Source organism: Argopecten irradians, chromosome 1 (genome assembly GCF_041381155.1).
Source record: "Argopecten irradians isolate NY chromosome 1, Ai_NY, whole genome shotgun sequence".
Taxonomy (NCBI): Eukaryota; Metazoa; Mollusca; class Bivalvia; order Pectinida; family Pectinidae; genus Argopecten; species Argopecten irradians.
In genome coordinates, this window is record NC_091134.1 from 66,852,955 (window position 1) to 66,879,252 (window position 26,298).

Sequence of the window (26,298 nt, forward strand, 5' to 3'; positions counted from 1 at the left end):
CGAGACATGAAACATGGAGAACTTCCTGGTCTACCTGCAGTGAGAGAAGACGTGTGATATCATCCAATATGAACATTCAATAAATCATCACATCACAGCAGGAAATTACATCAGGATTTAAAATTAAAACTACAAGTAAACTTAATAGTGATCGACACTTCATGTCTGAAAATGTCTTGGTAAAACTGAATTAATGTTCCTTTATTGAGTCTCATAAACATACACCCGTTGAACATTAATGGTGAAGAAGTTTTTGTAGAGACACAGTGAAGGGTGATAGCTGGCCCTGAGGATGTTCACCTTGGTAACTCTATACCAATAAGTTTTTGTAGAGACACAGTGAAGGGTGATAGCTGGCCCTGAGGATGTTCACCTTGGTAACTCTATACCAATAAGTTTTTGTAGAGACACAGTGAAGGGTGATAGCTGGCCCTGAGGATGTTCACCTTGGTAACTCTATACCAATAAGTTTTTGTAGAGACACAGTGAAGGGTGATAGCTGGCCCTGAGGATGTTCACCTTGGTAACTCTATACCAATAAGTTTTTGTAGAGACACAGTGAAGGGTTATAGCTAACCCAGAGGATGTTCACCTTGATAACTCTATACCAATAAGTTTTTGTAGAGACACAGTGAAGGGTGATAGCTGGTTCTGATGATGTTCACCTTGGTAACTCTATACCAATAAGTTTTTGTAGAGACACAGTGAAGGGTGATAGTTGGCCCTGAGGATGTTCACCTTGGTAACTCTATACCAATAAGTTTTTGTAGAGACACAGTGAAGGGTGATAGCCGGTTCTGGGGATGTTCACCTTGGTAACTCTATACCAATAAGTTTTTGTAGAGACACAGTGAAGGGTTATAGCTAACCCAGAGAATGTTCACCTTGGTAACTTTATACCAATAAGTTTTTGTAGAGACACAGTGAAGGGTTATAGCTAACCCAGAGAATGTTCACCTTGGTAACTTTATACCAATAAGTTTTTTGTAGAGACACAGTGAAGGGTTATAGCTAACCCAGAGAATGTTCACCTTGGTAACTCTATACCAATAAGTTTTTGTAGAGACACAGTGAAGAGTTATAGCTGGCCCTGAGGATGTTCACCTTGGTAACTCTATACCAATAAGTTTTTGTAGAGACACAGTGAAGGGTGATAGCTGGCCCTGAGGATGTTCACCTTGGTAACTCTATACCAATAAGTTTTTGTAGAGACACAGTGAAGGGTGATAGTTGGCCCTGAGGATGTTCACCTTGGTAACTCTATACCAATAAGTTTTTGTAGAGACACAGTGAAGGGTGATAGTTGGCCCTGAGGATGTTCACCTTGGTAACTCTATACCAATAAGTTTTTGTAGAGACACAGTGAAGGGTGATAGCCGGTTCTGAGGATATTCACCTTGATAACTCTATACCAATAAGGTTTTGTAGAGACACAGTGAAGGGTGATAGCTGGTTCTCATGATGTTCACCTTGGTAACTCTATACCAATAAGTTTTTGTAGAGACACAGTGAAGGGTGATAGCTGGTTCTGAGTAGTGTTGGGAATCACTTCATAAATTCACAATCGATCATCATCTTTTTAAAACGATCAATCATCGACTAATGATTGATTAATTTTGTGTCCTTTGTCGGGCTTCCAGGTTACAAAAATCAAATTTCTTGTTTGCTTTTTTCTTTTCTTTTTTAAATTGTATACTGTTTCCAATATGTATTCTTTTATGCCATTTTGTATCCGATAATTTCTATGTGCTTTGTTTTTGTTTGTTTTGTTTTTTTATTCTATAATGAATTAATGATTCATTGAATAAATTGTTTTCAAAATATTTCAAGATATTTGTGTTAATTATTTTACTATGAATTTGTTGACAAATTGACATAACAAGATCAACTCTAAAGAAAGTTACTGACTTGTCATTTTAATGAATTTTACATTAACTATTTACACAAAAATAATTTGATATTTTTTCAGTGAGTTTAAGACTTATGACCTTATGACTGATTTAACAGATATTACTTCGTTTTACATATCTAAATTTAATGTTTAATATATAAAACTAAAAGCGATGCTAGCCACCGAAAACGACAACGTGGTTCTACTTTCATCTTCCTTAATCTTAATATAGGATATTTATGATGTCACTGAAGTTCACCACTAGACAGCAAAATTATTGACTATTTTGTGAAGAATACAGAATTTCGGCAATACATTAACATTTTGAAAATTTCAAATATACAGTAATTATAAAAACTCTGGGCCAAACATGTTCCGACGATTCAACTTACTGTTGAATTTGTATTTGTTTCCACACTTTATGCAGAAGACAAATTCCATGTCGAGTTTCGGAGGACAGCTGTACATGTCCTTTATTCTTTTGAATCCAAAAAAATTCCACACACGGGAACGTTTTGCCCCCGGATGATCATATAGTTCGTCTGTCGTATTTGTCGCCATGTTCATTCATCGTCTGTTGCTACTGGAAGCTGAAGCGCTTGCAGCGACAGCGGAAACGTATCCAGTAACCAATCAGAAACCGTGTTACAGACACAGTGAAGGGTGATAGCTGGCCCTAAGGATGTTCACCTTGGTAACTCTATACCAATAAGTTTTTGTAGAGACACAGTGAAGGGTGATAGTTGGCCCTTAGGATGCTCACCTTGGTAACTCTATACCAATAAGTTTTTGTAGAGACACAGTGAAGGGTGATAGCCGGTTCTGAGGATGTTCACCTTGGTAACTCTATACCAATAAGATTTTGTAGAGACACAGTAAATAGTTATAGCTGGCCCTGAGGATGTTCACTTTTGTAACTCTATACCAATAAGTTTTTGTAGAGACACAGTGAAGGGTTATAGCTGGCCCTGAGGATGTTCACCTTGGTAACTCTATACCAATAAGTTTTTGTAGAGACACAGTGAAGGGTGATAGTTGGCCCTGAGGATGTTCACCTTGGTAATTCTATACCAATAAGTTTTTGTAGAGACACAGTGAAGGGTGATAGCTGGCCCTGAGGATGTTCACTTTGGTAACTCTATACCAATAAGTTTTTTTAGAGACACAATGAAGGGTGATAGCTGGCCCTGAGGATGTTTACTTAGGTAACTCTATACCAATAAGTTTTTGTAGAGACACAGCGAAGATGATAGCTGGCCCTGAGGATTCAATTTGGTAACTCTATACCAATAAGTTTTTGTAGAGACACAGCGAAGATGATAGCTGGCCCTGAGGATGTTCACTTTGGTAACTCTATACCAATAAGTTTTTGTAGAGACACAGTGAAGGGTGATAGCCGGTTCTGAGGATGTTCACCTTGATAACTCTATACCAATAAGGTTTTGTAGAGACACAGTGAAGGGTGATAGCTGGTTCTGAGGATGTTCACCTTGGTAACTCTATACCAATAAGTTTTTGTAGAGACACAGTGAAGGGTGATAGCCGGTTCTGAGGATGTTCACCTTGATAACTCTATACCAATAAGGTTTTGTAGAGACACAGTGAAGGGTGATAGCTGGTTCTGAGGATGTTCACCTTGGTAACTCTATACCAATAAGTTTTTGTAGAGACACAGTGAAGGGTTATAGCTAACCCAGAGAATGTTCACCTTGGTAACTTTATACCAATAAGTTTTTGTAGAGACACAGTGAAGGGTGATAGCCGGTTCTGAGGATGTTCACCTTGGTAACTCTATACCAATAAGTTTTTGTAGAGACACAGTGAAGGGTGATAGCTGGCCCTAAGGATGTTCACCTTGGTAACTCTATACCAATAAGTTTTTGTAGAGACACAGTGAAGGGTTATAGCTGGCCCTGAGGATTCACTTTGGTAACTCTATACCAATAAGTTTTTGTAGAGACACAGTGAAGGGTGATAGTTGGCCCTGAGGATGTTCACCTTGGTAATTCTATACCAATAAGTTTTTGTAGAGACACAGTGAAGGGTGATAGCCGGTTCTGATGATGTTCACCGTGGTAACTCTATACCAATAAGTTTTTGTAGAGACACAGTGAAGGGTGATAGTTGGCCCTTAGGATGCTCACTTTGGTAACTCTATACCAATTAGTTTTTGTAGAGACACAGTGAAGGGTGATAGCCGGTTCTGAGGATGTTCACCTTGGTAACTCTATACCAATAAGATTTTGTAGAGACACAGTAAAGGGTGATAGCTGGCCCTGAGGATGTTCACCTTGGTAACTCTATACCAATAAGTTTTTGTAGAGACACAGTGAAGGGTGATAGCTGGCCCTGAGGATGTTCACCTTGGTAACTCTACACCAATAAGTTTTTGTAGAGACACAGTGAAGGGTGATAGCTGGCCCTGAGGATGTTCACTTTGGTAACTCTATACCAATAAGTTTTTGTAGAGACACAGTGAAGGGTGATAGCTGGCCCTAAGGATGTTCACTTTGGTAACTCTATACCAATAAGTTTTTGTAGAGACACAGTGAAGGGTGATAGCTGGCCCTGAGGATGTTCACTTTGGTAACTCTATACCAATAAGTTTTTGTAGAGACACAGTGAAGGGTGATAGCTGGCCCTGAGGATGTTCACCTTGGTAACTCTATACCAATAAGTTTTTGTAGAGACACAGTGAAGGGTGATAGCTGGCCCTGAGGATGTTCACTTTGGTAACTCTATACCAATAAGTTTTTGTAGAGACACAGCAAAGATTATAGCTGGCCCTGAGGATGTTCACTTTGGTAACTCTATACCAATAAGTTTTTGTAGAGACACAGTGAAGGGTGATAGCTGGTTCTGAGGATGTTCACCTTGGTAACTCTATACCAATAAGTTTTTGTAGAGACACAGTGAAGGGTGATAGCTGGCCCTGAGGATGTTCACCTTGGTAACTCTATACCAATAAGTTTTTGTAGAGACACAGTAAATAGTTATAGCTGGCCCTGAGGATGTTCACCTTGGTAACTCTATACCAATAAGTTTTTGTAGAGACACAGTGAAGGGTGATAGCTGGCCCTGAGGATGTTCACTTTGGTAACTCTATACCAATAAGTTTTTGTAGAGACACAGTGAAGGGTGATAGCTGGCCCTGAGGATGTTCACTTTGGTAACTCTATACCAATAAGTTTTTGTAGAGACACATGAAGGGTGATAGCTGGCCTGAGGTTCACTTGGTAACTCTATACAATAAGTTTTGTAGAGACACAGTGAAGGGTGATAGCTGGTTCTGAGGATGTTCACCTTGGTAATTCTATACCAATAAGTTTTTGTAGAGACACAGTGAAGGGTGATAGCTGGCCCTGAGGATGTTCACTTTGGTAACTCTATACCAATAAGTTTTTGTAGAGACACAGTGAAGGGTGATAGCTGGCCCTGAGAATGTTCACCTTGGTAACTCTATACCAATAAGTTTTTGTAGAGACACAGTGAAGGGTTATAGCTGGCCCTGAGGATGTTCACTTTTGTAACTCTATACCAATAAGTTTTTGTAGAGACACAATGAAGGGTGATAGCTGGCCCTGAGGATGTTCACCTTGGTAACTCTATACCAATAAGTTTTTGTAGAGACACAGTGAAGGGTGATAGCTGGCCCTGAGGATGTTCACCTTGGTAACACTATACCAATAAGTTTTTGTAGAGACACAGTGAAGGGTGATAGCCGGTTCTGAGGATGTTCACCTTGATAACTCTATACCAATAAGTTTTGTAGAGACACAGTGAAGGGTTATAGCTGGCCCTGAGGATGTTCACTTTGGTAACTCTATACCAATAAGTTTTTGTAGAGACACAGTGAAGGGTGATAGCTGGCCCTGAGGATGTTCACCTTGGTAACTCTATACCAATAAGTTTTTGTAGAGACACAGTGAAGGGTGATAGCTGGCCCTGAGGATGTTCACCTTGGTAACTCTATACCAATAAGTTTTTGTAGAGACACAGTGAAGGGTGATAGCTGGCCCTGAGGATGTTCACCTTGGTAACTCTATACCAATAAGTTTTTGTAGAGACACAGTGAAGGGTTATAGCTGGCCCTGAGGATTCACTTTGGTAACTCTATACCAATAAGTTTTTGTAGAGACACAGTGAAGGGTGATAGCTGGTTCTGAGGATGTTCACCTTGGTAATTCTATACCAATAAGTTTTTGTAGAGACACAGTGAAGGGTGATAGCTGGCCCTGAGGATGTTCACTTTTGTAACTCTATACCAATAAGTTTTTGTAGAGACACAATGAAGGGTGATAGCTGGCCCTGAGGATGTTCACCTTGGTAACTCTATACCAATAAGTTTTTGTAGAGACACAATGAAGGGTGATAGCTGGCCCTGAGGATGTTCACCTTGGTAACACTATACCAATAAGTTTTTGTAGAGACACAGTGAAGGGTGATAGCCGGTTCTGAGGATGTTCACCTTGATAACTCTATACCAATAAGGTTTTTGTAGAGACACAGTGAAGGGTTATAGCTGGCCCTGAGGATGTTCACTTTGGTAACTCTATACCAATAAGTTTTTGTAGAGACACAGTGAAGAATGATAGCTGGCCCTGAGGATGTTCACCTTGGTAACTCTATACCAATAAGTTTTTGTAGAGACACAGTGAAGGGTGTAGCTGGCCCTGAGGATGTTCACCTTGGTAACTCTATACCAATAAGTTTTTGTAGAGACACAGTGAAGGGTGATAGTTGGCCCTGAGGATGTTCATCTTGGTAACTCTATACCAATAAGTTTTTGTAGAGACACAGTGAAGGGTTATAGCTGGCCCTGAGGATGTTCACCTTGGTAACTCTATACCAATAAGTTTTTGTAGAGACACAGCGAAGATGATAGCTGGCCCTGAGGATGTTCACCTTGGTAACTCTATACCAATAAGTTTTTGTAGAGACACAGTGAAGGGTGATAGCTGGCCCTGAGGATGTTCACTTTGGTAACTCTATACCAATAAGTTTTTGTAGAGACACAGTGAAGGGTGATAGCTGGCCCTGAGGATGTTCACTTTGGTAACTCTATACCAATAAGTTTTTGTAGAGACACAGTGAAGGGTTATAGCTGGCCCTGAGGATGTTCACTTTGGTAACTCTATACCAATAAGTTTTTGTAGAGACACAGTGAAGGGTTATAGCTGGCCCTGAGGATGTTGACCTTGGTAACTCTATACCAATAAGTTTTTGTAGAGACACAGTGAAGGGTGATAGCTGGCCCTGAGGATGTTCACTTTGGTAACTCTATACCAATAAGTTTTTGTAGAGACACAGTGAAGGGTGATAGCTGGCCCTGAGGATGTTCACTTTGGTAACTCTATACCAATGAGTTTTTGTAGAGACACAGTGAAGGGTGATAGCTGGCCCTGAGGATGTTCACTTTGGTAACTCTATACCAATAAGTTTTTGTAGAGACACAGTGAAGGGTGATAGCTGGCCCTGAGGATGTTCACTTTGGTAACTCTATACCAATAAGTTTTTGTAGAGACACAGTGAAGGGTGATAGCTGGCCCTGAGGATGTTGACCTTGGTAACTCTATACCAATAAGTTTTTGTAGAGACACAGTGAAGGGTGATAGCTGGCCCTGAGTATGTTCACTTTGGTAATTCTATACCAATAAGTTTTTGTAGAGACACAGTGAAGGGTGATAGCTGGCCCTTAGGATGTTCACTTTGGTAACTCTATACCAATAAGTTTTTGTAGAGACACAGTGAAGGGTGATAGCTGGCCCTGAGGATGTTCACTTTGGTAACTCTATACCAATAAGTTTTTGTAGAGACACAGTGAAGGGTGATAGCTGGCCCTGAGGATGTTGACCTTGGTAACTCTATACCAATAAGTTTTTGTAGAGACACAGTGAAGGGTGATAGCTGGCCCTTAGGATGTTGACCTTGGTAACTCTATACCAATAAGTTTTTGTAGAGACACAGTGAAGGGTGATAGCTGGCCCTGAGTATGTTCACTTTGGTAACTCTATACCAATAAGTTTTTGTAGAGACACAGTGAAGGGTGATAGCTGGCCCTGAGTATGTTCACTTTGGTAACTCTATACCAATAAGTTTTTGTAGGAGACACAGTGAAGGGTGATAGCTGGCCCTGAGGATGTTCACCTTGGTAACTCTATACCAATAATATCCCAGATTATTTTAGACTGATCACTTCTAAGTATCTGGTTATTGCTTTAGCACAATAAATGTCACTTCAATAAAACCAGGGAATTAAGAGGATTAATGGTCCACTTAGTGCCAATGGTTTTCTATTGATGCTATTCCTTCTTTGCATATTACAGAGTTAGTTCTCTTGCGGGTAGGTATCGATTATTACATCATTATTTTGTGAGCGCAATTCACGTCGTTTTCTCCGAAACGTATGACGTTACGCTCGCAAACACATGATGTCACAATCAATACCTACCCACAAGTGCAGATAACTCTGTAATATGCAAATTCGCCATACAATCAAACATGTACAATAAATAAAATGCTAAAACATTAAGAAACTTAACACAAGAGACTTTGATACTTAGGACATCATATAATCGCTACATCATTGTTCTGAGTGCATGTCATGGCCATTTTGTTGCTCCAGAAACAGATTTGGAGACAGCACTCGGGTTTCGGGTCTGCAATTAGAACCCTTGAAACCTGCTCAAGAGCAAGTCAAGGGACTGTTATTGATCACAGAAGAGTAAATAAAGTCTGATGAACACCAGACAGATGGACTCTTATAGGACAAGTTCAGGGTCTGAAGTGATCCTCAAGTGACCACAGAGTGGACATGATATTAGACAGCAGACATTTCTACAATAGACACTGCTGTCACTATATATCTTTATGCCTGTGTGATAGACATGTAGCAAAGATTGTCGTCATCGTGATGTCTGAAGTCCTGATGTAACAATATCAGAATTTGTCGTCATCGTGATGTCTGAAGTCCTGATGTATTAATATCAGAATTTTTCATCATCGTGACGTCTGAAGTCCTGATGTAACAATATCAGAATTTGTCGTCATCGTGATGTCTGAAGTCCTGATGTATTAATATCAGAATTTGTCTCAATAGTAATGTCTGAAGTCCTGATGTATTAATATCAGAATTTTTCATCATCGTGATGTCTGAAGTCCTGATGTATTAATATCAGAATTTTTCATCATCGTAACGTCTGAAGTCCTGATGTAATAATATCAGAATTTGTCGTCATCGTGATGTCTGAAGTCCTGATGTATCAATATAAGAATTTGTCTTCATTGTGATGTCTTAAGTCCTCATGTAATAATATCAGAATTTGTTGTCATCGTGATGTCTGAAGTTCTGATGTATCAATATAAGAATTTGTTGTCATCGTTGTGATGTCTGAAGTCCTGATGTATTGATATCAGAATTTATCATCACCGTGATGGCTGAAGTCCTGATGTAATAATATAAGAATTTGTCTTCATTGTGATGTCTGAAGTCCTGATGTATTAATATAAGAATTTGTCTTCATTGTGATGTCTGAAGTCCTGATGTAATAATATAAGAATTTGTCTTCATTGTGATGTCTGAAGTCCTGATGTAATAATATAAGAATTGGTATTCATTGTGATGTCTGAAGTCCTGATGTATTAATATCAGAATTTGTCTTCATTGTGATGTCTGAAGTCCTGATGTATTAATATAAGAATTGGTCTTCATTGTGATGTCTGAAGTCCTGATGTAATAATATAAGAATTGGTCTTCATTGTGATGTCTGAAGTCCTGATGTATTAATATAAGAATTTGTCTTCATTGTGATGTCTGAAGTCCTGATGTAATAATATAAGAATTGGTCTTCATTGTGATGTCTGAAGTCCTGATGTATTAATATCAGAATTTATCATCATCGTGACGGCTGAAGTTCTGATGTAATAATATCAGAATTTGTCTTCATTGTGATGTCTGAAGTCCTGATGTAATAATATAAGAATTTGTCTTCATTGTGATGTCTGAAGTCCTGATGTATTAATATAAGAATTTGTCTTCATTGTGATGTCTGAAGTCCTGATGTAATAATATAAGAATTTGTCGTAATCGTGATGTCTGAAGTCCTGATGTAATAATATCAGAATTTTTCATCATCGTGACGTCTGAAGTCCTGATGTATCAATATAAGAATTTGTTGTCATCGTGATGTCTGAAGTCCTGATGTATTGATATCAGAATTTATCATCATCGTGACGGCTGAAGTCCTGATGTAATAATATAAGAATTTGTCTTCATTGTGATGTCTGAAGTCCTCATGTATTAATATAAGAATTTGTCTTCATTGTGATGTCTGAAGTCCTGATGTAATAATATAAGAATTTGTCTTCATTGTGATGTCTGAAGTCCTGATGTAATAATATAAGAATTGGTCTTCATTGTGATGTCTGAAGTCCTGATGTATTAATATAAGAATTGGTCTTCATTGTGATGTCTGAAGTCCTGATGTATTAATATCAGAATTTGTCGTCATTGTGATGTCTGAAGTCCTGATGTAATAATAGCAGAATTTGTCGTCATCGTGATGTCTGAAGTCCTGATGTATTAATATAAGAATTGGTCTTCATTGTGATGTCTGAAGTCCTGATGTATTAATATCAGAATTTGTCTTCATTGTGATGTCTGAAGTCCTGATGTAATAATAGCAGAATTTGTCGTCATCGTGATGTCTGAAGTCCTGATGTATTAATATAAGAATTTGTCTTCATCGTGACGTCTGAAGTCCTGATGTATTAATATAAGAATTTGTCTTCATCGTGACGTCTGAAGTCCTGATGTATTAATATCAGAATTTGTCGTCATTGTGATGTCTGAAGTCCTGATGTATTAATATCAGAATTTGTCTTCATTGTGATGTCTGAAGTCCTGATGTAATAATAGCAGAATTTGTCGTCATCGTGATGTCTGAAGTCCTGATGTATTAATATAAGAATTTGTCTTCATCGTGACGTCTGAAGTCCTGATGTATTAATATCAGAATTTATCATCATCGTGACGGCTGAAGTCCTGATGTATTAATATCAAAATTTGTCGTCATTGTGATGTCTGAAGTCCTCATGTATTAATATCAGAATTTGTCTTCATTGTGATGTCTGAAGTCCTGATGTAATAATAGCAGAATTTGTCGTCATCGTGATGTCTGAAGTCCTGATGTATTAATATAAGAATTTGTCTTCATCGTGACGTCTGAAGTCCTGATGTAATAATATAAGAGTTTGTCTTCATCGTGACGGCTGAAGTCCTGATGTATTAATATCAAAATTTGTCGTCATTGTGATGTCTGAAGTCCTCATGTATTAATATAAGAATTTGTCTTCATCGTGACGTCTGAAGTCCTGATGTATTGATATCAGAATTTATCATCATCGTGACGGCTGAAGTCCTGATGTATTAATATCAGAATTTGTCTTCATTGTGATGTCTGAAGTCCTCATGTATTAATATAAGAATTTGTCTTCATTGTGACGTCTGAAGTCCTGATGTAATAATATCAGAATTGGTTGTCATCGTGATGTCTGAAGTCCTGATGTAATAATATCAGAATTTGTCGTCATTGTGACGTCTGAAGTCCTGATGTAATAATATAAGAATTTGTCTTCATTGTGATGTCTGAAGTCCTGATGTAATAATATCAGAATTTGTCTTCATTGTGATGTCTGAAGTCCTGATGTAATAATATCAGAATTTGTCTTCATTGTGACGTCTGAAGTCCTGATGTAATAATATAAGAAATTGTCTTCATCCTGACGTCTGAAGTCCTGATGTATTAATATAAGAATTTATCATCATCCTGACGTCTGAAGTCCTGATGTAATAATATAAGAATTTGTCTTCATTGTGATGTCTGAAGTCCTGATGTAATAATATAAGAATTTGTCTTCATTGTGTTGTCTGAAGTCCTGATGTATTAATATAAGAATTTATCATCATCCTGACGTCTGAAGTCCTGATGTAATAATATAAGAATTTGTCTTCATTGTGATGTCTGAAGTCCTGATGTATTAATATAAGAATTTATCATCATCCTGACGTCTGAAGTCCTGATGTAATAATATAAGAATTTGTCTTCATTGTGATGTCTGAAGTCCTGATGTATTAATATAAGAATTTATCATCATCCTGACGTCTGAAGTCCTGATGTAATAATATAAGAATTTGTCTTCATTGTGACATCTGAAGTCCTGATGTAATAATATAAGAAATTGTCTTCATTGTGATGTCCGAAGTTCTGATGTAATAATATAAGAATTTGTCGTAATCATGATGTCTGAAGTCCTGATGTAATAATATCAGAATTTTTCATCATCGTGATGTCTGAAGTCCTGATGTATCAATATAAGAATTTGTTGTCATCGTGATGTCTGAAGTCCTGATGTATAAATATCAGAATTTTTCATCATCGTGATGTCTCTGAAGTCCTGATGTATTGATATCAGAATTTATCATCATCGTGACGGCTGAAGTCCTGATGTAATAATATAAGAATTTGTCTTCATTGTGATATCTGAAGTCCTGATGTATTAATATAAGAATTTGTCTTCATTGTGATGTCTGAAGTCCTGATGTAATAATATAAGAATTTGTCTTCATTGTGATGTCTGAAGTCCTGATGTATTAATATCAGAATTTGTCTTCATTGTGATGTCTGAAGTCCTGATGTATTAATATCAGAATTTGTCTTCATTGTGATGTCTGAAGACCTGATGTAATAATATAAGAATTTGTCTTCATTGTGATGTCTGAAGTCCTCATGTAATAATATAAGAATTTGTCTTCATTGTGATGTCTGAAGTTCTGATGTAATAATATAAGAATTTGTCTTCATTGTGATGTCTGAAGTCCTGATCTAATAATACAAGAATTTGTCTTCATTGTGATGTCTGAAGCCCTGATGTATTAATATAAGAATTTGTCTTCATCGTGATGTCTGAAGTCCTGATGTAATAATATAGAATTTGTCTTCATTGTGATGTCTGAAGTCCTGATGTATTAATATAAGAATTTGTCTTCATTGTGATGTCTGAAGTCCTGATGTAATAATATAAGAATTTGTCTTCATTGTGATGTCTGAAGTCCTGATGTATTACTATAAGAATTTGTCTTCATTGTGATGTCTGAAGTCCTGATGTAATAATATAAGAATTTGTCTTCATTGTGATGTCTGAAGTCCTGATGTATTAATATAAGAATTTGTCTTCATTGTGATGTCTGAAGTCCTGATGTTATAATATAAGAATTTGTCTTCATTGTGATGTCTGAAGTCCTGATGTAATAATATAAGAATTGGTCTTCATTGTGATGTCTGAAGTCCTGATGTAATAATATAAGAATTTGTCTTCATTGTGATGTCTGAAGTCCTGATGTATCAATATAAGAATTTGTCTTCATTGTGTTGTCTGAAGTCCTGATGTAATAATATAAGAATTTGTCTTCATTGTGATGTCTGAAGTCCTGATGTATCAATATAAGAATTTGTCTTCATTGTGATGTCTGAAGTCCTGATGTATTAATATCAGAATTTGTCTTCATTGTGATGTCTGAAGTCCTGATGTAATAATATCAGAATTTGTCGTCATCGTGATGTCTGAAGTCCTGATGTATTAATATCAGAATTTGTCTTCATCGTGATGTCTGAAGTCCTGATGTATTAATATCAGAATTTTTCATCATGGTGATGTCTCTGAAGTCCTGATGTATTAATATAAGAATTTGTCTTCATCGTGATGTCTGAAGTCCTGATGTAATAATATCAGAATTTTTCATCATCGTGATGTCTCTGAAGTCCTGATGTATTAATATCAGAATTTGTCGTCATTGTGATGTCTGAAGTCCTGATGTATAAATATCAGAATTTTTCATCATCGTGATGTCTCTGAAGTCCTGATGTATTAATATCAGAATTTATCTTCATTGTGATGTCTGATGTCCTGATGTATTAATATCAGAATTTGTCTTCATTGTGATGTCTGAAGTCCTGATGTATTAATATAAGAATTTGTCTTCATCGCGATGCCTGAAGTCCTGATGTATTAATATCAGAATTTGTCGTCATCGTGACGTCTGAAGTCCTGATGTAATAATATCAGAATTTGTCATCATCGTGATGTCTGAAGTCCTGATGTATTAATATCAGAATTTGTCGTCATCGTGATGTCTGGAGTCCTGATGTAATAATATCAGAATTTATCATCATCGTGACGGCTGAAGTTCTGATGTGATAATATCAGAATTTGTTTTCATGGTGACGTCTGAAGTCCTGATGTAATAATATCAGAATTTGTCTTCATTGTGATGTCTGAAGTCCTGATGTATTAATATCAGAATTTGTCTTCATCGGGATGTCTGAAGTCCTGATGTATTAATATCAGAATTTATAGACAAAGTAGAGAAAATTACTTAATTACACAATGCATCATTATTGTGGTAGTTGCTACACAATGCATCGTTATTATGGTAATATTTTCTATGTACTGTAGTGACCTATGTCATAATTGTGGTAACAACTAATATTCTATATAAACTCTACTTCAACGTCATGATTGGAGTAGTAAGTAATGTTCTATAAATACTCTGACGGTACCTCGGTCTGACAGCATGATTGGTCAGTCATTTATCTCCATTGATAGAAACATAAGCTACTGACCACGTAATCCAAAATACATCTGACCACCACTCTCAGCCAAATAGAGAACCAATTGTCAGTGACCAATCAGCCAATCATTCCAATATTGTCTATAAAACAAACCAACAACTTTGCTGAAGTCAGCAAAAATAGTCTTTTTCTAATAACCTTGACCTTTGTGTGTTTTGACCCCTGGTACAGAATATATGATTGTACAACAATGATATCAAGAGGGAAAGTTGTCATTAACAAAGGAAACATCAATTGTACAGCCACAGATGTGGGTAGAGGGATTGCTATGAGAGAGACATGTTACCACAGGAATCCAATAGTTATTAATAATACCTCCATCAGCATCATCATCAGATGAATGGGATTACTATAAATTCTGATAAATGAGGAGACAAAACCAGACAAACCTCTGTCTGAGGCGCCTCAGTCACTCCTCTCGTTATTGACTGTCAGTGAGGGTTAGAAACAGTCAGCAGCTTAGACAAACTCAACCTCTGTCTGAGGCGCCTCAGTCACTCCTCTCGTTATTGACTGTCAGTGAGGGTTAGAAACAGTCAGCAGCTTAGACAAACTCAACCTCTGTCTGAGGCGCCTCAGTCACTCCTCTCGTTATTGACTGTCAGTGAGGGTTAGAAACGGTCAGCAGCTTAGACAAACTCAACATCTGTCTGAGGCGCCTCAGTCACTCCTCTCGTGATTGACTATCAATGAGGGTTAGAAACGGTCAGTTGCTTAGACAAATTCAACTTCTGTCTGAGGCGCCTCAGTCACTCCTCTCGTTATTGACTGTCAGTGAGGGTTAGAAACGGTCAGCAGCTTAGACAAACTCAACATCTGTCTGAGGCTCATCAGTCACTCCTCTCGTTATTGACTGTCAGTGAGGGTTAGAAACGGTCAGCAGCTTAGACAAACTCAACCTCTGTCTGAGGCGCCTCAGTCACTCCTCTCGTTATAGACTGTCAATGAGGGTTAGAAACGGTCAGTAGCTTAGACAAACTCAACCTCTGTCTGAGGCACCTCAGTCACTCCTCTCCTTATTGACTGTCAGTGAGGGTTAGAAACGGTCAGCAGCTTAGACAAACTCAACCTCTGTCTGAGGCGCCTCAGTCACTCCTCTCCTTATTGACTGTCAGTGAGGGTTAGAAACAGTCAGCAGCTTAGACAAACTCAACCTCTGTCTGAGGCACCTCAGTCACTCCTCTCGTTATTGACTGTCAGTGAGGGTTAGAAACAGTCAGCAGCTTAGACAAACTCAACCTCTGTCTGAGGCGCCTCAGTCACTCCTCTCCTTATTGACTGTCAGTGAGGGTTAGAAACAGTCAGCAGCTTAGACAAACTCAACCTCTGTCTGAGGCGCCTCAGTCACTCCTCTCCTTATTGACTGTCAGTGAGGGTTAGAAACGGTCAGTAGCTTAGACAAACTCAACCTCTGTCTGAGGCGCCTCAGTCACTCCTCTCGTTATTGGCTGTCAGTGAGGGTTAGAAACGGATCAGCAGCTTAGACAAACTCAACCTCTGTATGAGGCGCCTAAGTCACTCATCTCGTTATTGACTGTCAGTGAGGGTTAGAAACGGTCAGCAGCTTAGACAAACTCAACACAATAGCATTCTTAACTTCTTTCCTTTGTTGAAATATTTTGTCTAAAACTATTTTTTCTCAAAAACTGAAATAATTCAAGCAGCCGAGTTAATTTAGAGACAAACCCAATAGGTAAATTTTGGCTGTATGACCTTTGGCCCATGACCTTGGATAAACTTAGCTAGTTCCAGTCTACATAAGAAGTTTCTTGGCCTCTTTTGTAAAGCCTTTTAAAGGAAAATGATTATACTGATAAGTAAATGCCACACCATAGCAAAAGGTTCACATATCCCTGGATAGTTGGAGTTAACAGATCCCTGGATAGTTGGAGTTAACAGATCCCTGGATAGTTGGAGTTAACAGATCCCTGGATAGTTGGAGTTAACAGATCCCTGGATAGTTGGAGTTAACAGATCCCTGGATAGTTGGAGTTAACAGATCCCTGGATAGTTGGAGTTAACAGATCCCTGGATAGTTGGAGTTAACAGATCCCTGGATAGTTGGAGTTAACAGATCCCTGGATAGTTGGAGTTAACAGATCCCTGGATAGTTGGAGTTAACAGATCCCTGGATAGTTGGAGTTAACAGATCCCTGGATAGTTGGAGTTAACAGTATAGCAAGTAAATGTAAAAATAACTACAATCTTTATTAATTGTTTAACACAGTGGGTATAGGAAGTGTTTGGAACATAGTGCTGTCAGATTTCATTATCTGGGAATAATAAAAGTCCCCACATTATTATCCTGGTAATAGCAGCTCACTGCTGACATTCCGATTTTCTCTCCTAAATCTGATCTTTACATCCATAAACTATTAATTAATTGATAATTCCTTTCAGGCCTATAAACGTCCCTGCATCATTACATACTGTGTGGAGGCATTTTAAAAGTGTTAATACCTAAATACCACAGGTCTAATACACTAACATTTACTGTCATTACTGGGTCCAGTACATAACAACTTCAGGTTAGAAATGAAGTTCCACAGAAGTGGATGCATTGTCTGCTACCTGGGCACACACAAATATAATTTCTATTTTTAGTAACAGTAACCTTGATCTTGTAACATAAAATATACTCACAAGAAAGCATATTTGAAAAGGCTGGTGTTTATAAGGAGTGAATAAACAAATGGAAATGAAATTTTACTCTAAATATAATTGACCTTGACCTGACCTGATATCTTATCCTAAACAAGCATTGAGTAGGGGCTGTATGTGTGTTACTACAAACATTAAGTGGGGCTGTATGTGTGTTACTACAAACATTGAGTAGGGGCTGTATGTGTGTTACTACAAACATTGGGTGGGGCTGTATGTGTGTTACTACAAACATTGAGTGGGGCTGTATGTGTGTTACTACAAACATTGAGTGGGGCTGTATGTGTGTTACTACAAACATTGAGTGGGGCTGTATGTGTGTTACTACAAACATTGAGTGGGGCTGTATGTGTGTTACTACAAACATTGAGTGGGGCTGTATGTGTGTTACTACAAACATTGAGTAGGGGCTGTATGTGTGTTACTACAAACATTGAGTAGGGACTGTATGTGTGTTACTACAAACATTGAGTAGGGGCTGTATGTGTGTTACTACAAACATTGGGTGGGGCTGTATGTGTGTTACTACAAACATTGAGTAGGGACTGTATGTGTGTTACTACAAACATTGGGTGGGGCTGTATGTGTGTTACTACAAACATTAAGTGGGGCTGTATGTGTGTTACTACAAACATTGAGTGGGGCTGTATGTGTGTTACTACAAACATTGAGTAGGGACTGTATGTGTGTTACTACAAACATTGAGTGGGGCTGTATGTGTGTTACTACAAACATTGAGTAGGGACTGTATGTGTGTTACTACAAACATTGAGTGGGGCTGTATGTGTGTTACTACAAACATTGAGTGGGGCTGTATGTGTGTTACTACAAACATTGAGTAGGGGCTGTATGTGTGTTACTACAAACATTGAGTAGGGGCTGTATGTGTGTTACTACAAACATTGGGTGGGGCTGTATGTGTGTTACTACAAACATTGAGAGGGGCTGTATGTGTGTTACTACAAACATTGAGTGGGGCTGTATGTGTGTTACTACAAACATTGAGTAGGGGCTGTATGTGTGTTACTACAAACATTGAGTGGGGCTGTATGTGTGTTACTACAAACATTGAGTGGGGCTGTATGTGTGTTACTACAAACATTGAGTGGGGCTGTATGTGTGTTACTACAAACATTGAGTAGGGGCTGTATGTGTGTTACTACAAACATTAAGTGGGGCTGTATGTGTGTTACTACAAACATTGAGTGGGGCTGTATGTGTGTTACTACAAACATTGAGTGGGGCTGTATGTGTGTTACTACAAACATTGAGTGGGGCTGTATGTGTGTTACTACAAACATTGAGTGGGGCTGTATGTGTGTTACTACAAACATTAAGTGGGGCTGTATGTGTGTTACTACAAACATTGAGTGGGGCTGTATGTGTGTTACTACAAACATTGAGTGGGGCTGTATGTGTGTTACTACAAACATTGAGTGGGGCTGTATGTGTGTTACTACAAACATTGAGTAGGGGCTGTATGTGTGTTACTACAAACATTGAGTGGGGCTGTATGTGTGTTACAACAAACATTGAGTGGGGCTGTATGTGTGTTACTACAAACATTGAGTGGGGCTGTATGTGTGTTACAACAAACATTGAGTGGGGCTGTATGTGTGTTACTACAAACATTGAGTGGGGCTGTATGTGTGTTACTACAAACATTGAGTGGGGCTGTATGTGTGTTACAACAAACATTGAGTGGGGCTGTATGTGTGTTACAACAAACATTGAGTGGGGCTGTATGTGTGTTACAACAAACATTGAGTGGGGCTGTATGTGTGTTACAACAAACATTGAGTGGGGCTGTATGTGTGTTACTACAAACATTGAGTGGGGCTGTATGTGTGTTACTACAAACATTAAGTGGGGCTGTATGTGTGTTACTACAAACATTGAGTAGGGGCTGTATGTGTGTTACTACAAACATTGAGTAGGGGTTGTATGTGTGTTACTACAAACATTGAGTAGGGGCTGTATGTGTGTTACTACAAACATTGAGTAGGGGCTGTATGTGTGTTACAACAAACATTGAGTGGGGCTGTATGTGTGTTACTACAAACATTGAGTGGGGCTGTATGTGTGTTACTACAAACATTAAGTGGGGCTGTATGTGTGTTACTACAAACATTGAGTGGGGCTGTATGTGTGTTACTACAAACATTGAGTGGGGCTGTATGTGTGTTACTACAAACATTGAGTGGGGCTGTATGTGTGTTACTACAAACATTGAGTGGGGCTGTATGTGTGTTACTACAAACATTGAGTGGGGCTGTATGTGTGTTACTAAAAACATTGAGTAGGGGTTGTATGTGTGTTACTACAAACATTGAGTAGGGGCTGTATGTGTGTTACTACAAACATTAAGTGGGGCTGTATGTGTGTTACAACAAACATTGAGTGGGGCTGTATGTGTGTTACTACAAACATTGAGTAGGGGCTGTATGTGTGTTACTACAAACAGTGAGTGGGGCTGTATGTGTGTTACTACAAACATTGAGTAGGGGCTGTATGTGTGTTACTACAAACATTGAGTGGGGCTGTATGTGTGTTACTACAAACATTAAGTGGGGCTGTATGTGTGTTACTACAAACATTGAGTAGGGGCTGTATGTGTGTTACTACAAACATTGAGTGGGGCTGTATGTGTGTTACAACAAACATTGAGTGGGGCTGTATGTGTGTTACTACAAACATTGAGTGGGGCTGTATGTGTGTTACAACAAACATTGAGTGGGGCTGTATGTGTGTTACTACAAACATTGAGTAGGGGTTGTATGTGTGTTACTACAAACATTGAGTAGGGGCTGTATGTGTGTTACAACAAACATTGAGTAGGGGCTGTATGTGTGTTACTACAAACATTGAGTAGGGACTGTATGTGTGTTACTACAAACATTGAGTAGGGGCTGTATGTGTGTTACTACAAACATTGAGTGGGGCTGTATGTGTGTTACTACAAACATTGAGTAGGGACTGTATGTGTGTTACTACAAACATTGAGTAGGGGCTGTATGTGTGTTACTACAAACATTGAGTGGGGCTGTATGTGTGTTACAACAAACATTGAGTGGGGCTGTATGTGTGTTACTACAAACATTGAGTGGGGCTGTATGTGTGTTACTACAAACATTGAGTAGGGGATGTATGTGTGTTACTACAAACATTGAGTGGGGCTGTATGTGTGTTACTACAAACATTGAGTGGGGCTGTATGTGTGTTACTACAAACATTGAGTGGGGCTGTATGTGTGTTACAACAAACATTGAGTGGGGCTGTATGTGTGTTACAACAAACATTGAGTAGGGGCTGTATGTGTGTTACTACAAACATTGAGTGGGGCTGTATGTGTGTTACAACAAACATTGAGTGGGGCTGTATGTGTGTTACAACAAACATTGAGTGGGGCTGTATGTGTGTTACAACAAACATTGAGTGGGGCTGTATGTGTGTTACTACAAACATTGAGTGGGGCTGTATGTGTGTTACAACAAACATTGAGTGGGGCTGTATGTGTGTTACTACAAACATTAAGTGGGGCTGTATGTGTGTTACTACAAACATTGAGTGGGGCTGTATGTGTGTTACTACAAACATTGAGTGGGGCTGTATGTGTGTTACTACAAACATTGAGTGGGGCTGTATGTGTGTTACTACAAACATTGAGTGGGGCTGTATGTGTGTTACTACAAACATTGAGTAGGGGATGTATGTGTGTTACAACAAACATTGAGTGGGGCTGTATGTGTGTTACTACAAACATTGAGTGGGGCTGTATGTGTGTTACTACAAACATTAAGTGGGGCTGTATGTGTGTTACAACAAACATTGAGTGGGGCTGTATGTGTGTTACTACAAACATTGAGTGGGGCTGTATGTGTGTTACTACAAACATTGAGTGGGGCTGTATGTGTGTTACTACAAACATTGAGTGGGGCTGTATGTGTGTTACAACAAACATTGAGTGGGGCTGTATGTGTGTTACTACAAACATTGAGTGGGGCTGTATGTGTGTTACAACAAACATTGAGTTACATCTGTCAAACTAATCAGACAGTAATAATAGCTCCTTTCACACCAATATAAACATCAATATATTTCATCAATCCAAGTCGTCCTAGCTAAACCTTAACTTCTTTAATGCCAAATATACAAGGATTAAATATAAAAACATCAAAAGAACAAATAATTACCTTGTTAACTAGAAAATAGTTATCACTAACAAAAGTTATCACTAATAAATGACTTTGATGTACAGGACATTACCATGGTAACACAACCCAAAATCATTACCATGGTAACACAACCCAAGGTCATTACCATGGTAACACAACCCAAGGTCATTACTTTGGTAACACAACCCAAGGTCATTATCATGTTGACTTGTTAACACAACACCAGGTCATTACTTTGGTAACACAACCCAAGGTCATTACCATGGTAACACAACCCAAGGTCATTACCATGGTAACACAACCCAAAATCATTACCATGTTGACTTGTTAACACAACACCAGGTCATTACTTTGGTAACACAACCCAAGGTCATTATCATGGTAACACAACCCAAGGTCATTACCATGGTAACACAACCCAAAATCATTACCATGGTAACACAACCCTAGGTCATTACCATGGTAACACAACCCAAGGTCATTACCATGGTAACACAACCCAAGGTCATTACCATGGTAACACAACCCTAGGTCATTACTTTGGTAACACAACCCAAGGTCATTATCATGGTAACACAACCTAAGGTCATTACTTTGGTAACACAACCCAAGGTCATTACCATGGTAACACAACCCTAGGTCATTACTTTGGTAACACAACCCAAGGTCATTACCATGGTAACACAACCCAAGGTCATTACCATGGTAACACAACCCTAGGTCATTACTTTGGTAACACAACCCAAGTTCATTACCATGGTAACACAACCCAAGGTCATTACCATGGTAACACAACCCTAGGTCATTACCTTGGTAACACAACCCAAGGTCATTATCATGGTAACACAACCTAAGGTCATTGCCACAGTAACAAAAGACCAGGTCATTGCCATAGTAGCAAAACACCAGGTCATTGCCATGATAACATAGCAGAAGGTTATTACCATGGTAACACAACCCAAGGTCATAACCATGGTAACACAATCCAAAGTGATTACCATGGTTACACAACCCAAGGTCATTACCATGGTAACACAACCTAAGGTCATTGCCATAGTAACAAAACACCAGGTCATTGCCATAGTAGCAAAACACCAGGTCATTGCCATGATAACATAGCAGAAGGTTATTACCATGGTAACACAACCCAAGGTCATAACCATGGTAACACAATCCAAAGTGATTACCATGGTTACACAACCCAAGGTCATTACCATGGTAACACAACCTAAGGTCATTGCCATAGTAACAAAACACCAGGTCATTGCCATAGTAGCAAAACACCAGGTCATTGCCATGATAACATAGCAGAAGGTCATTACCATGGTAACACAACCCAAGGTCATAACCATGGTAACACAATCCAAAGTGATTACCATGGTTACACAACCCAAGGTCATTACCATGGTAACACAACCTAAGGTCATTGCCATAGTAACAAAACACCAGGTCATTGTCATAGTTACAAAACACCAGGTCATTGCCATGGTAACATAGCTGAAGGTCATTACCATGGTAACACAACCCAAGGTCATAACCATGGTAACACAATTCAAAGTGATTAACATGGTTACACAACCTAAGGTCATTACCATGATAACACAATCTAATGTGATTACAATGGTAACACAACCCAAGGTCATAACCATGGTAACACAATCCAAAGTGATTACCATGGTTACACAACCCAATGTCATTACCATGGTAACACAACCTAAGGTCATTGCCATGGTAACATAGTTGAAGGCCATTACCATTGTAACACAACCCAAGGTCATAACCATGGTAACACAACCTAAGGTCATTGCCATGGTTACACAACCCAAGGGCATTACCATGGTAACACAATCCAAGGTCATTTCCATGGTAACACAACCTAAGGTCATTGCCATAGTAACAAAACACCAGGCCATTGCCATAGTAACAAAACACCAGGTCATTGCCATGGTAACATAGCTGAAGGTCATTACCATGGTAACACAACCCAAGGTCATAACCATGGTAACACAATTCAAAGTGATTACCATGGTTACACAACCCAAGGTCATTACCATAACACAATCTAATGTGATTACCATGGTAACACAGCCCAATGTCATTACCATGTACTATAGCTAGGAAATTCCAGATTTGTAATTTCCTAATCATCTGATTTCATCTTAAGTCAATTTAAAGATTTGATTGCACCATTTGATTGGTCACGTAAACCCCTATGACAGCAGCGAAAGAACATTATCACCAAGGTGGGAAGTGGCCTTGACATGGAAGTGTTCCAACACTAGTCACAATGGATTGGCATCTATAAAGGAAGGGGAGATCAACGTATCACACTATCACTGAGCTGGTACACCTCTGGAGTTCATTGCTACTGATTTCTTATGTTTATAAAGTCACCTTTGATAAAAGGATTTCAAAAGAGTTTCTTACCTTCAAAAAGAAAACATTCATTCCATCGTGGATTTAAATTCCTCTTTTTGACTTTAGTGACAAGTTTATGTTTTTTATCTGGTAAAAGTAAAATTTTGACATAAGGATCACTTGTTCCGGTAAAGTCTTTTGCAGGAAGCCCAACTCCCTGAAACACTTTTAAATTTAATGTCAGAGTTTGGAAATCATAGCTAAGAGCCACTTGTATGCGTCCTAATTTGCAGTCGACACCTTCGGTGGGGTCGATAACCGGAGGGCCAGAGTCCTCTTCAGCATCATCCATTAACATGTTGGCAATGTTCCGCATGCCCTTCCATACACTGTTGTTCTCATCGTCAGCACTCTGTGATCGCTGCGAGTCCGAATGGCTGAGCATCTTAAATGTACAAAACAAAACAAAATAAAATTATTATTGAACATATGCTTTAAACCCAGATAACTAACCAATATAGTTTAAGAAGTCTAACAAAGAACAAGTTTAGCCATTTGGAGAAAAAAAAAAAAAGGGAAAAAATTCTTCAAAAAATAAACAATATCATCTGATATACTCAAGGTAATTATGCCAAGTTTTATTAGCTAATTAACTTCTAATTAGTGAGTTAGAACACCTGCAAAGCAATTTGGTCAACAACTTGTTAGATTTTTCAATGTTTACCAATTACACTGCTGAAACTATGAAAGTAGTCAGAAAGGCAATGTCTTGAAATGTCAAAGACCCTGCAATGTTACACGTACTCTAGCATTCTGTTTAAATGTTGATCAATTTCACAAACTTCATTAATTGATTGCTTGACAAAAAATTTAATTAGTGAAACACAATTATCCGAAGTTCTCTCAACCACAAATGAACAAGATGAGCGTCCTTGGCATTTCTCAGTCAATTTTACATCTCCTCCTGAAATGTCCTCAAAATGTTCATTTGATATTGATTTTAAATGATTTTGACTCCAGGACATGGATCCTTAATCTTCAACAATGTAAAAATATGGAGGATGGCTAGAGGTGGGAACAATTTGTAACAGTTTGGTCAGAAGACTGGACCATTACAGTCCCAAACAGAGATTAAGGACAATTGACCATTACAGTCCCAAACAGAGATTGAGGACAATTGACCATTATAGTCCCAAACAGAGATGGAGGACAATTGACCATTACAGTCCCAAACAGAGATAGAGGACAATTGACCATTACAGTCCCAAACAGAGGTAGTGAAGAACAATTGACCATTACAGTCCCAAACAGAGGTGAAGAACAATTGACCATTACAGTTCAAATCAGAGATGAAGGATGATTGACCATCACAGTCCCAAACAGAGATGGAGGACAATTGACCAATACAGTCCCAAACAGAGGTGAAGGCAAATTGGCCATTACAGTCCGAAACAGAGGTGAAGGACAATTGACCATTACAGTCCCAAAGAGAGGAGAAGGACAATTGACCATTACAGTCCCAAACAGAGGTGAAGAACAATTGACCATTACAGTCCCAAACAGAGATTGAAGACAATTGACCATTACAGTCCCAAACAGAGATGGAGGACAAATGACCATTACAGTCCCAAACAGAGATAGAGGACAAATGACCATTACAGTCCCAAACAGAGGTGAAGGACAATTGACCATTACAGTCCCAAACAGAGATGGAGGACAATTGACCATTACAGTCCCCAAACATAAACAGAGAGATGAAGGACAATTGACCATTACAGCCCTAAACAGAGATAGAGGACAATTGACCATTACAGTCCCCAACAGATATAGAGGACAATTGACCATTACAGTCTCAAACACAGGTGAAGGCAAATTGACCATTACAGTTCCAAACTGAGGTGAAGGACAATTGACCATTACAGTCCCAAACAGAGATAGGGGACAATTGACCATTACAGTTCCAAACAGAGATGAAGGCAAATTGACCGTTAAAGTCCCAAACAGAAATGGAGGAAAATTGACCATTACAGTCCCAAACAGAGATGGAGGAAAATTGACCATTACAGTCTCAAACAGAGATGGAGGACAATTGACCACCACAGTCCCAAAAAAATGAATCCAACAGATTAAGTTTTAGATAGAACATTCAATAGATTTTGATTGCTATATGAATATAACACAACTTATCATTGTTGTTCCGTTGATTCATTAAGAATAAATGGTGTGCTCTGCAAAACAAAACAAAAAACTACAAACAAAATAAGATAGAAGAAGAGCAAAAGATTGAGCAGTCTCACTTAAGCTTGTGAATTCCCAACTACGCATTTCTACGCATTTTCGTGTCGGTGTTAGAAAAATCGCAATATCTCCCTTATTTGTTGAGCTATCGGGATACTGTTTACATCCTGTAAAACTACAGAAAATAGCCGACAACTTTTGTTCTGAGAAAAAAATCATATGGCATCGTCTTTTTTCTCTTTCAATGAGTTAAAAATTCATGCCAACTTAATTCCGAGCATTTTTA

The 26,298-nt window shown here is 38.5% G+C and overlaps 1 protein-coding gene across 4 annotated transcripts in view; it reads right to left on the reverse strand.

Moving 5' to 3' along the window:
* The window catches only part of LOC138306062 (synaptotagmin-7-like), a 446,275-nt gene that overhangs the window by 40,256 nt on the left and 379,721 nt on the right, over positions 1-26,298 (reverse strand). For all 4 annotated transcript variants that reach the window (XM_069246411.1, XM_069246420.1, XM_069246436.1 and 1 more), the window contains one exon: positions 23,844-24,219. In XM_069246411.1, coding sequence (XP_069102512.1) covers positions 23,844-24,219 — 376 coding nt within the window. The remainder of the gene's footprint in view (positions 1-23,843; positions 24,220-26,298) is intronic.